This window comes from Fukomys damarensis, unplaced genomic scaffold (assembly GCF_012274545.1).
Source record: "Fukomys damarensis isolate Sample0158 unplaced genomic scaffold, DMR_v1.0_HiC HiC_scaffold_3, whole genome shotgun sequence".
NCBI classification, from domain to species: domain Eukaryota; kingdom Metazoa; phylum Chordata; class Mammalia; order Rodentia; family Bathyergidae; genus Fukomys; species Fukomys damarensis.
In genome coordinates this window covers 6,928,681-6,941,475 of record NW_022900915.1, presented here as the reverse complement: position 1 = coordinate 6,941,475, position 12,795 = coordinate 6,928,681, and the positions used below count along the sequence as shown (strand labels likewise).

General features: G+C 36.8%; 1 protein-coding gene across 1 annotated transcript in view; it reads right to left on the bottom strand.

Annotated features, from left to right (window-relative positions):
- Chsy3 (chondroitin sulfate synthase 3) overlaps positions 1 to 12,795 on the bottom strand; it is a gene marked incomplete at its 5' end in the record, with an annotated part of 226,213 nt that overhangs the window by 212,943 nt on the left and 475 nt on the right. The window contains one exon of the mRNA XM_010627279.2: positions 10,317 to 10,600. Within this exon, the coding sequence (XP_010625581.1) occupies positions 10,317 to 10,600 (284 nt within the window). The remainder of the gene's footprint in view (positions 1 to 10,316; positions 10,601 to 12,795) is intronic.

Genomic DNA, 12,795 nt, shown 5'->3' with positions numbered 1-12,795 from the left:
AAATATATATATATATATAGAGAGAGATGTGTCTATACATCTCTCTATATTTTATATAAATATATACAGATGATATATATCTATATATCCATACATATCTACATGGCTTGATACCATCATCTCAGTAAGTCCACCCAACCAACCTACTTAACTGCACGCCCACTGCCATGCATTCCTGAACCTTCCTATCCTTATTTATTTTCTTTCCAACTCTAGAAAATGAAATAGGGACTTTTGTCTATAGTTTTGACTGGTGAAACTCCAATACCTGGAAGAATGCCTGGAGGATAAGAAGATCGATAAGTTATTTGTTTAATAGATGAACAATCAATGCGATTTAATGTATACAAAATAGAAAATCTTCTTACCCTCTACCAATTCCTGAAACATACCAATAATCCAAATTTATTCTTCTATGTAATTTACCTTGCAAAATTATCATCCAAGCCCAACACCTACGTGTTGCCTTAAATTTCCCTGATTCTACTTCAACATCTCTGATCTTTCCCTTAGCCCTGTTGCTTTTCCCTCCTTACTAGCGCTTCAGTCCATCTTTTTACCCCTGTTTATAAACTCATCTTCCTCCGGGGATTTAGCTCAGTGGTTCTGCTGCCTTCCTCACAAGCCCAAGGTTCAGAGTTTGATCCCTGATGCCAAAACAAACAAGCAAACAAACAAGCAAACGAAGACTCAACTTTCACTGGGGATGTGGAACAAGAACCGTTGTGTATTCCTAAGCATGAGGGCCATCCATGCCTCTTTGGCTGTTAGAAACATCCAGAGGTAATCTGATCATGTTGCTGCCTAATCAAAATTCTTCAAAGTTTCCCATTATCTAAACAAATGGTTTTCTATCCTAGTTTCTCATTAGAAACACCGACAAGAGTTTTTACAGTTCTAGGCATGGGCTTCCCTCTAGACTAATACATCACCCCAAGTGATTCTGTGAATTACCAATCTACAGAGTACAACCTACACCTTGAGCACAGTAACTAATCCTTCGTGAATGAATTCTAGACACAGCTCTTATTTCCCATTTCTCTCCTATCCAGGCATGCCTGAGTCAAACATACTATTCTCTGTTACAGTGTTCCTGCAGCTGTAGCTGTCCCCATATCCTTCTTCACCTGGAACGTCCCCAAAGATTACTTCAGGTTTTCAAAAAGTGCTGCATTTTTCAGTTCTCCTTGGGCATTGCTGCCCTTTGTGTGTCCTATAGTTTTCTCCAGTACAGCAGTCAGCTCTAGCAGAGGGCATGGAAGTACTTACTGACGATGCCTGGATAAAACCAGTGCTACTTATTGAAGGTTTTATTTATTTTTTTGATGTATAAAGCCAGTCAGGTGTGGTGGCATCCTCCTGTCATTCCAGCTCTCTGAGAGACTGAGACAGGAGGACCACAAGTTTGAGCCCAGCCTGGACAATTTTAGCTACTCAGTGAGATTCTGTCTCAAAAAGATAAAAATTCAAAAGGACTGTGGATATAGCTCAGCGTGAAAGCCCTGGGTTCAATTCCTACTACTCCAAAAATAAAAATATGAATAAATAAATAATAGTCGTAACTTCTGCAAGTAACAAAACAGAATACTGTGATCTTTTTAGAACACTAGTTCAACAAATCCATATTACAGCAATCAAAGCAATAAAAACATTCTGCCTGTGTTTTAAGAACTTTTACTATGTGCTATGTAATGTCATAAAACAGCTATCACACCTCATGTCTTTGATAAGTTTTAAAAAAAAGGCTCAGCATTTAAAAATCCACTTTCATCTTTCTAAAAAACAGAATGACACTTGAAATGTAAAGATTAGGCCATAAGAAAGCATAAAGTTGTGAGTGCGAGATTCTATATTCATTGTTTTAAAGTGTGAGGACTAGATTGTTGGAATAAATAAGTAGCAGGTAACAACAGAAATACAGAAATGCTGACTGCTGTCCTAGGACTCCCCACATGGAAAACAGAGCATACAATTTTAAAGAAATAATGTAAAGATGAAATGAACATATAATTATGAAAATCTAACTTAAAAACGTATAAAGTGATCGAAACCCAAGAGGCACATTAAAGCTACCTAGTAAATTTTGAACCATTTTTATGCTGCAGGCATCCCCTGTGAAATATTCTGATATAACGGCTCAGAGGCTGGGTCAACGCCCTCTGGGGGATTATACTGTGCAGTCAGCATTAAGAATCATGGGATCAACACCTTCCCTACTAGAAAAGCGATAAAAATTAAATCCTTTCCATTCAACGTTTCTCCATTCCTCCAAAGGGGAAGAAATGATAGTAGTACGAACAAGAGAAAGAGAAGCTAGCTAAGGTATCCAGGAAAGCCGAAATGAGGATAATTTCACGCCACTTCTCAGACCACTGTTAGACTCAACCAGAGTTTTCATGATTTAGAATGATTCTCTTTTTTGCAAAAAGAAGAATTTAGTTTATGGCCATACCACCCTGAATGTACCTGATCTCATTTAAAAAAACGTTTATAAGTGTATCTAGGATGAGAACCCAACTCTATAGCAAACCTAAAAGCAATTGTTTGGAAGTCTGACTCCTCCCCTCTGTGCACTCTGTAAGGACAAGGGAGGCCCGCAAATGTGGAAAAGTCTCACAAATGTGTTCGAGTAAAAGCAATTAGCTGGCTACGGAGATACAAGTCTACTCAACTCTAAGGCAGAGCACTGAATGCATTTCACTGACAATCCTTACTTCACATAATTTACTTCTATATAATAGAGTATTAGATTACTAAATCGTACTCTTGATTAAAATGTTAATATTTTATCTTTTAATTTGCTCATGTAAATTTTATCATAAAATTAAATTACTGTTCATGAAAGTAACCCAACATTCCTAAAAATTCATTCAGTATCTATATACCCACATTTGGAACACTAGGCAAGCTGTCTGGAATTCTCCTGGACCTCCCCTGTGGGAGGTGGGTTGTCCATCTCGTCCTTGTTCTGGTAGGGTTCCTCCGCCTGAAGCGAGTAGATTTACCTTCCCTGGGATTGGCAAAGTACAATCATAGATCTGCCCCTCACCACCAACACGTGAGCTACACTTCCGGTTCTCACTACAGGATGAACATATGGAGCTCAAAATTCTTGTTGGCCAACAAGATGTGAAGTATTTGAGTAGTAGCCATGGAGTGTTCTCTGAAGAGTGCTCTTAACTTTAAAATAAAATGAAGCAACATACCAAACTGGTTCACTTGACCATAATGTGCCTCCAGGTTGAATCCCTTTTGCAGAATGGCCCTTTTGTGTTGTAGCCCTGACTTATGTTAAGGAAAGTCAGAGAAACATCCAAATGAACCGAGATTTTCTATCCGTTAGAGATGTGGTGCTGAGGGCACGATCTGCTACATCACCCAAAACCCTCTTTTGTTTTATGGAAAAGATTTTTATTAGGCTTGATATGTGAGGGTTCTGTTTAATGTGAAGAAAACAAGAGTCCAATCTTACCTGTTAAGGCTTTAGTCATATTTTTCTGTACATTTTCATTTTCCTCTGATTTGGTCACATTTTGATTTAATTTTATTATCTATTATTTTTAATAACATATTTATTTAAACCACCACTTTGAGGGATGTAAGAGCCCTGTAAATAAATAGCTTTACAATAAAAATAAATGAAAGTAAAATGGATAATATAAAGCTTAGATGTGATTGATTATAAAGACTAAGACACGGCTTCCTAAGTTATAAATGGTAAATAAAGATTTTGGAATCTCAAAAAATTAAGAAACCTATTTCCTTCAACTATTAGTTCTAAAATAGTACCTGTTAAGTTTTTTTAAAAATTATATTTTCATTCAGTTAATGTAAAAACTTGTAAATTACTTACTGCAGAATACATGTCCAGCACCTTTCAAAGACAGAATAACTTTAAATACATATCATAACTCAAACGGATTTCCATATGGGTAAGACTCAAGTAGAGTGTCGTTTAATGGTTAGGACAAGAAATAAGGAGAACACCAGAATTTCAAGCAAAGGCAATGCCTCAATATTTCAGTTTACTTAGGTTTTTCTTATTACTTAATAATATCAAAGACTATTATCATTTAGGACAGGCACTGATTTTTTTTCTAATTCTGATGAAGTTTGTTAAACAGAATGTCTAATCTTTCAGGCATATTTGTAATATAATACAGAGGGAACTTATGCAATTTCTAAAGTAATATAAATGTATATGCTATCGTGGGGTTTATTTTATATTGTTTGGTGGTATCTTTCAAAATTAATTATTTTAGAACTGTTGGAAATCATCCTCTTGGAAGACAGATTGTTATAATTCAGGTGATAAGGCATGGGTTGCCAATGAAATGAACTAGCTAACGCTACAAAATATGTTGAAACTCTACTGTGCTTTTCCATCAACTTAGAGTGTAATTTTATTTTGTATAATGCAGAAAAGTGTAGAAGCAAAGAAATTTCATAAAATCAATGCAGGATGATTTCATCTGACAAATGGGATGGGGGTGGAAAGAGTAGGTGTGAGAGCTTACTGCTTTTAGTGAAGTTAAAAATCAAATTGTGACTGAGTCAAATCACAAAAGGATCTTTGGAAAGACTGAAATTTAAATCAAAGCCTTAGTCTTATGCTTTACCTGATATATTAATATACTTTTGGGGCATGAACCACATTCATAATAAAGCGATTAGAAAAAAAGAAAGTTCACAAAGAAGAGGTAGAAGCTAAGAAGGATTTCAACAGCCCTTTAAGAATGATACTGATATTATAACCTTAACAGATATAGTATTTGAACTTAGGTACATCCTGATTACTTATAGCATAGGTCTGTGGCATTATTTACAAGCCAAGGAAACACTCTCGGTACACATCCTTTTGTGAAAATGGAACGTACTGAAACAGATATAACCTTCAATGGGTCAAGCCTGAAGACAAGAGCAGTAGTGTGAAGTCCACTCTTTAAGGAATAGAATAAAACTCTGTTTAGTCACAGGAAATGGTTTTGTAAAACCACAGAGACATTTTTTACCAACAGAGAACCCTGGGAGTTTTTGAAAAATAACATGAAGTTGAATGAAATAAAGAGATATATATTCTTTGGCTCTATTTTACTATGAACACAAAAAGGGGAACTACACATTTATATCAAAATGAGTCTCTGACGAATGAAATACAAAACTCACAAGGAGAGAAACCATTGGAATTAACGTTATTTTAATGCCTGAATGTTATCTTGATCAAAAACAACAACATTCTTAGTTCTGCTATATACAAATTGGACATGAATATACAAACATTCGGAATAGTGGAGAACAATTTATTATTTACTAAAAACAAATTTACAGTAAAATGTAACTATACTTTATGATATACAAGTGTAACGGCCAAATTTGAAAAATATTAATTCTATAAATTGAAATATTTAAAATGTACCCTTCATTCCTACTGGAAAGTCACTTCGTTTTACAGAGGAAACTTTCATGAAATTTGCATTGTGACAATTATTTGGCTCAAAAAATAAAAATTTTTGTGTCTGCCTGAGGCAGACAGTTAAAATAAGCATGCAAGGAAAGTCAGATGTGCAAAAGAATATGAAGGAAACTGAAGACTGCTTGTCTCTGCTAAAGGGTCAAAAAACAAAAACAAAAAAATTTAAAACACTACATGTACCAAACAATATCTGATAACCATATGCAGCTCCCAAGCTGCCAAATTACGACTCTAGAAAAACAGTAACTAAGATAGAGCTCAACCAAAAACGTGATGTTACCTAATAAGAGACACGAATAAATCCTATCACTCAGAGAATAGAATGCAATTATTTCATTGTTATTTTCATGAACACTCTTCAGTTAGTAACCTTTCCTTACAAATTTGGAGTATATCAGTACAATAACAGTGACCTGTGCAGTCTATTGATTATTGACATCTCCCATATGGCCTTAAAAACTGGATGGTTCAATCCCAGGTGGGCAACAGAGAATCTCACTTCTGACTCTATAATGCTCCCAGGCACAGAGCGATCCAGTCTTTCTGAGGCTCAACGGTCTTTCCTCAGAAGAGGCCAGGCCATTTGGGGCCCTAATGTGGTGGGGGTACAACAGACTGTGATGTTAGGATATTAGGGCTGGCCTGTTATGAGCACATTAATTAACAGAATCTGATGAAGTACATACCAAAATGCATGGGTAATTCATTTTAGCAATCATTAAAGGCACAAGAAAAGAGAAAAAGTCGACAAAGTCAGAGAGAACAATAGGTCAACAGCCAAGATGTATTTACCTAGACCCTCAGGACTTTATTGTCCTGAAGACTGAAGTTACACATCATTGTCTCAAAACCGTGAGGAACAGCAAGGGGTTTTAATTAAGAAAAACTTCTGGTGTTCTTTTGAGTTGACTACAGTGTGCAATGCTACAGGCATCCTTTTCCTACCAAGGATGCAAGAAAAACTCAGAAAAGGGAGCCATTGTTCGGGCAATGAATCTAGAAATCTATATACTAATATTTTTTCTTTTGTAGACATACTGTGACCTGTCTGAGGTTCCTTAACTATGCATATTAAATAGTGACTTGTTAAATACAATTTTTCACACAATCTCCTTAAGAACCAGTAACAATATAATGTGCACAGATTGAAGCAAATATTTGTAACACTTTTTAAAAAACAGACATACATGTTTCATAGTAAGTTTTACCAGGGCTGGATTCTTCATATTTCTAAAATGCTGTAACATACTGATTTCCTATTCTTTGCCACAAGTAAACAAACTATGAATCTCTAACTGAAAATTTATTTTTAGTTTTATCCTTTTGATATAAGTGAATCACCATCATCAATAACTAAATAAGATCTAGGAACCCAAGGCATATATTAGTACACAATCTCTGAAGCATTAATAATAATAATTAGTATAATAATAATAATTAGTATATTTACTTTGTACTAAATACCATATGAAAGGTATTGCACCAAGGGTTATTGCACAATTTCATTTAATCTTTTCTGAAATTTATGAGGTAGTCACTGTTACAATATCAACTTTCAGTTAAATTAAACAATGCTTAACAAGGAACTTGCAAAAGATAATGAAGCTAATGAGATAAAACAGTGGCTCACAAGTCCCTCCCTCATTTGCCTGTCTGTCTTTCTCTCTCTCTCTTTTACAATATATTCTTAGTGATATGTAAAACATGGAGAAGGTAGCCTTCAATTTAGTAGTAAAGCATACTAAAAGATTCCTAGGTTTTATAAAAATATAGCTTATCTTCATGAAAATTGATACAATCTATCTACTGTGATAACTTGTGCACTTCTCTTGCTATAAGGTCTGTAAACCTACTCACAAATTTTAAAAAGTGACAAACATTCTATGGTGAATGTTTCATCTATTCAAACTCAAAAATCACAGGCATATTTCTGTTACAAGGTCGTCAAAGATTTCCATTTGAAGGAAAAGCCTACTTGAATCCTGACATCTACAAAACATAGAGATAAAGGATATTTAAAATTTTAAGAAAATTCTGACAGATGGTTCTTTTTAAAGAAATATGGAAATACAATGAATGATTAATATCATAGGTTTTTCTATGGCCAAATGTGAAATTTCACCTAGGTGGAAGATGCCAATCCAAAGTGGAATAGATTGGTCTTGCCATATAATGTGAACAGTAATATATACAGACACCATTGCAGCTCACCTAGAATCCAAACTAGAAGTTGAAATAAGATATGTGCATGTCACACCCTAGCTTCCCGAACTGACCCAAGTTGGTCATGTCCAGTTTACCTACTCAAGCATCTCAGGAAACACATATACACTCTAGTATTAAAAACCTACATATAATTTCTATGTACTTTTAACTTTTGTAATTTTATTAGCAATTGCTGTTTAATACATCCCTTACTGATAAAATTTGCTACCATATTAAGAAAGATGAATAAGTGTCAGTCTAAATCTAAATGTTTTCTAAAAACTTACTGAAACTATTGTGCTCACTAAATTACAATCTGTTAAAACTTAGTCTCTTGTTTCTTTTTTAAAAAATCTGTTACTATAAAGATCTAAGATTCCAATTATTCTAACAGAAAGGATGCACATCTACAATAATTTATCTTCTGTTAAAACAGAACAAATGCTTATATTCTTATTTGATTATTTTATTTTAATTTATTGCATGTGGGACTGGAACCAGGGCTTCACCACGTTAGGCAAGTACTACATTATAAGTAAAATGTTAAATCAGTGTTGGATGCTGGGGATGGTAGTGCACACCTGTAATCCCAGCACTCGGGAGGCTGAGGCAGGAGGATTGCTGTGAGTTCGAGACCAGCCTGGGCTACATAGTGAGTTACAGGTCAGTCTCAACTACACAGTGAGACCCTGTCTCAAAAAACAAAACAAAACAAAAATCAATTTTGGAGCTGGCTGGTAACTTGAACTATTTTACTGTCTGGGAACATGAATCTATAGACCAGTAGATGAATGCGTGACCTTCAAAGCAGAATCAGTGAGAGACATTCAAGCATATTGTTTGTTTAAAACTTTACAAATGATGCTAACACAATACATTATGATAATCCTTATTATCAGTTACAAATTAGTTTTTTATCATCCAGAGTAAATATCTATAAAATATAGACCCTGTCTAAAAACAAAACAAAACAAAAATCAATTTTGGAGCTGGCTGGTAACTTGAACTATTTTACTGTCTGGGAACATGAATCTATAGACCAGTAGATGAATGCGTGACCTTCAAAGCAGAATCAGTGAGAGACATTCAAGCATATTGTTTGTTTAAAACTTTACAAATGATGCTAACACAATACATTATGATAATCCTTATTATCAGTTACAAATTAGTTTTTTATCATCCAGAGTAAATATCTATAAAATATCTTCATGTAAACAAAATAGTTGAATATGCTTTCTGCATTAAATATTTATTTTGTAGTTCAGATTATTTTACACTAGAGAGAAATCCTTAAATACTTAGATTATTCTAAATTATCTATCTTTAAATTATAATGTTTATGTCAATTTTTATTCTAAAGCACAGTTGTAGAATAGTTTTGTAAAAGAAAATTAATTACTCTATTGCCAAGAGAAATTAATTACTTAATCACTTTAGTTTATATAAAATATATTCCAAATAACTAGCTATCAATAATTTTCTTATTCTATAATAAGTATAGAAAATACTGCCCTTGAGTGTAAGTACCAAAACACCTATAAAAGCACAATTAATTAAAGTGACATTTACAAGGAAAATAAATGGAATTGTGTGCCTTTGTGGTATAGTAACTTCACAGGGGACATATTTTCATACAATTCTTCTGTATAAGTGACATGAAATATTTGTAAAAAGTAAGAAAATGAATTAAAATATAATTTACAAAGGTATGCACTGAGTAGTGTACTCCCAATACCTGAAAACCAAACTATACTGAAACCTGCAATATGCAATTTAAATGTTAAATCAACTTTTTACTAAGATTATCTTTTTGGAAATTCAATATAAGTAGCATTCTATTTCATTTCAAAACCAATTTCCAAAGGAAAAAAAAATCCCAGAGTACTGCATAAAACTAATTACTGCAGTATCATAGCAAGTTATAACTCAAATGCTTTAAGTAGTGTTTGGTGTTCAGAAACTGCATAGACAAAGTTTAGGGAACCAATTAAAATAATAAGCATTTAAATAACACTTTCAGGACATTTTTCCACATGCATTTTAGACGTTCAATGAATTATAGGTGTCCAACAATTTATCAAATAGTTTGGTTAAGATGTTGTTAATAAACCTGTAAGTGATACATTCTTAGTTAACTTTCTGCTGTTTTTAAAAATATGTCCAACTTTCCCCTCGAAAATCTCCAATGAAACCTCACATGTGAGCGATTGGAGCACAACAGATGCAGTCATATATATAAAACCAAAAAATAAATAAAAGTGGCAGCACAGTAGTACTGAACGATAAAAGCTACAGTTAAAGAAAATAAAAAGGAATCCTCGTGTTAGAGACAGAACACGGATACAGATGTAAATTAAAGAACACCAACAAAGCAAACCAAGGAAGCAGCATGCTCCAGCAGTGTGACCACCTACCCATCTGGGCTGCCGCTCTCTGTGAAAGGTCACGCGGAACACCAGAGCCTTAGACAGGAGTTGGCTCTAATGAGAAAGGAGTCTCCCACCATCACCCTTGTGCCCATAAAAAGCTATCATCTCTAAGCAAAAATGCAGACAGAATAACCAAAATCGCTGTCGCAGACCACGAAACCGCAGGCACCTGTATCAGCTGAACATTTCCCTCCCCGCTCCAGGCTTACCTCGTAAGACCAGACGCACTGAGTCCCACCAAAACGGCGAACGCAGCGTCCCACCTCCACGTCCTCGTGAGCCGTGTACATCTCTCGGAGGCATTCGCCGATATGCGGCACCATCCTCCTGAGAACCTCTCGACTGAAGATCATGCCGGGTCCCCCCATGCAGAAGTTCTCTCCGGGTTCCAGTCCCAGTTTCCCCAGTTCCTCAATGTTTCCCAGGCCGGTCTGCCCCAGGTACAGAGGCTCGCTGCTGTTCAGGGACCTAAGGAACTCTTCTAACTTATCACCTAGAAAGAGAAAGGCAAGGATCACTACTCGCATTTCATAATCATGTAGAAGGTACAAGGTAGAAGACAGAACTTCGAACACTCTCTTTAAACACACTGTACTCTTTACACAACTGAAAAGAAGAAAAACTTCTCATAATATTCTATGAGGTTAAAATTATTTATAGTTGCTAATTAAACCTCAAATAAAATTTTATCCACTTTTGGTCAACATCACCACAAACTGTAGCAAATCTAACAATCATGTTTTCAGTAAAAAAGATGAAAGAACAATGAAGAGAATAAAGACAGGTTTCTACATTTGCAATAACAAAAAAATCCAGAAGTATAAAGTAATATTAAGTATTGATATTTAATATGGTTTGGGCAGATGTTGATATCCAACCATTCATTTTTTTCTTGATAATTGATTCACTTTTATGATTGCCATCGACCAAAGCTTTAATCACACGTGTCTCAGACACTTTTGGAAAATGTGTCCATGAAAGGTATCTGGAAATTTAACTTGAGAAAGCATCATTTCAGGAAAAAAAAATAGACATTTGCTAGAAATGAAATAGTGTGACTGGCGCCACTTAAGAGTTGCTAAGTTCATCGGGAAAAATAATTTTAAAATAACACGGTGTAGCTAAAATGCCTTAAAAGCGTCTGTCCCTTACGAAGTGATAGAGCAGAATAAGGAGAGTCACCTTTACCCGCCCAGTCAGCATCCTGCCCATGGCTTCTGATGAGCAAGGGCCTGTGCAGGCATTATCTTGATCACGTGCCTTGCCCCTGGATTTCACTGAGTTTCAGCTGAGCAGTACTGAGTTCTTAATACAAAGAGGATTTCATTCTTAATAGAAACTGGAAAAAGTTCTGAAGGACAATCTTCCAAATCATGAAAACAAATGACAGAAGCAGGGACTGCCCATACACTCTAGAAATTCTCTGCCAAGCGGGACACTTCTGCCAGGAAACCTTTCTGATTTTCATCGGACTCATAAGACGAGGGGTTTATTGTCTGATAGTGTAACTACCACAAGCATAAAAACAGCAAGTAAAATTAACTCAAGAGATATGACACTGGAAACAAGGGATTTTCTTTGAATTAGAGCTGACAGCATTTCTCAGAAATGTAATCCTAAGACATCATTCTGTGTCCAGTGACCAACATTTTCTATCCCAACGGAGACTACAATGATTCCTCATCCCAACACACTTTGGAAAAAAACCTCTATTTGTAACACTGTATTAGGAACTTGTGCCCAAATAGGCCCGTTGAGTTGTCAGTTTCTCCTGGCACTACGAGAAAGACGCTACCCGATGAAAACAGTGAGGCTACCAGAAGAGAGGCACAAACTAAGGGAGGGCTGCCCCCCTTTGACCAAGAAGATAGGAAATGTGGAAAGCACAGAGGAAGCCTCTTCCGTACGAGCCACTCTTTGCATCCTTCCCCATCTTCTCCAACTGTCTGGACTAAAAGGATTTACTTTTCTCTAAGGAATTTCTATCAGCTGAGTTTAAAAATTCTCTTGGCAGGGCTGCATTCACTCTGGGTAAAGGACCGCACCTCCTTTAAAACTGGCAAAGTTTTCTCCCGCTGTGGCTGCATGTGGCTCTGGGTAGGGCACCCAGCCGCTGCCTATCGCTGCTGGGGCCACAGAGATAGGCGGGAAAGGAAGGACCCATGCCAGCCTGTGCTCCTACAGCTCGGAGCCCCGGAACCTAGAAAATCCCCTCCTTTCCCATCGTCCATCCCCTGGGGGTCTTACTGAGGCGTGGCAGGGCTGGAGGGCGGCTCGCCACTGCACTACAGTGGGTGGAAGCAGCAGCGCCTGAGCGGCTGGGGACGAGCAAGGATCCCCACTGTGTGGCAAGTTAGGCAAAAGGAAAGGCAGTGGACAGGGAAGGGGTCTGGAGCAGCGAAAATGAGTCCTCAGTCCCAACCGCTCCGAAACGGTGGCAGATCCGCTGAGACAAAAGACCAGAGGGAGAAAGCAGAACACTGCATCTCCAGACCGGCCCTAGCCTGCACCCAGCTTCTCCGCTCCCTCTACCGAGGACACGCCCCTCTGGGCCGATGTGGGAAAAGACCACCGCCGCCGGGGGCTTGCGGAAGAGGGCAGGACCGGAATGGCTTTTGGTTTAGCTCTGAGGCCCTTTTCCTCACCTGTCTCACAGGGGAAAGAGCAGGGGCACGCGCGGGGGGGGGG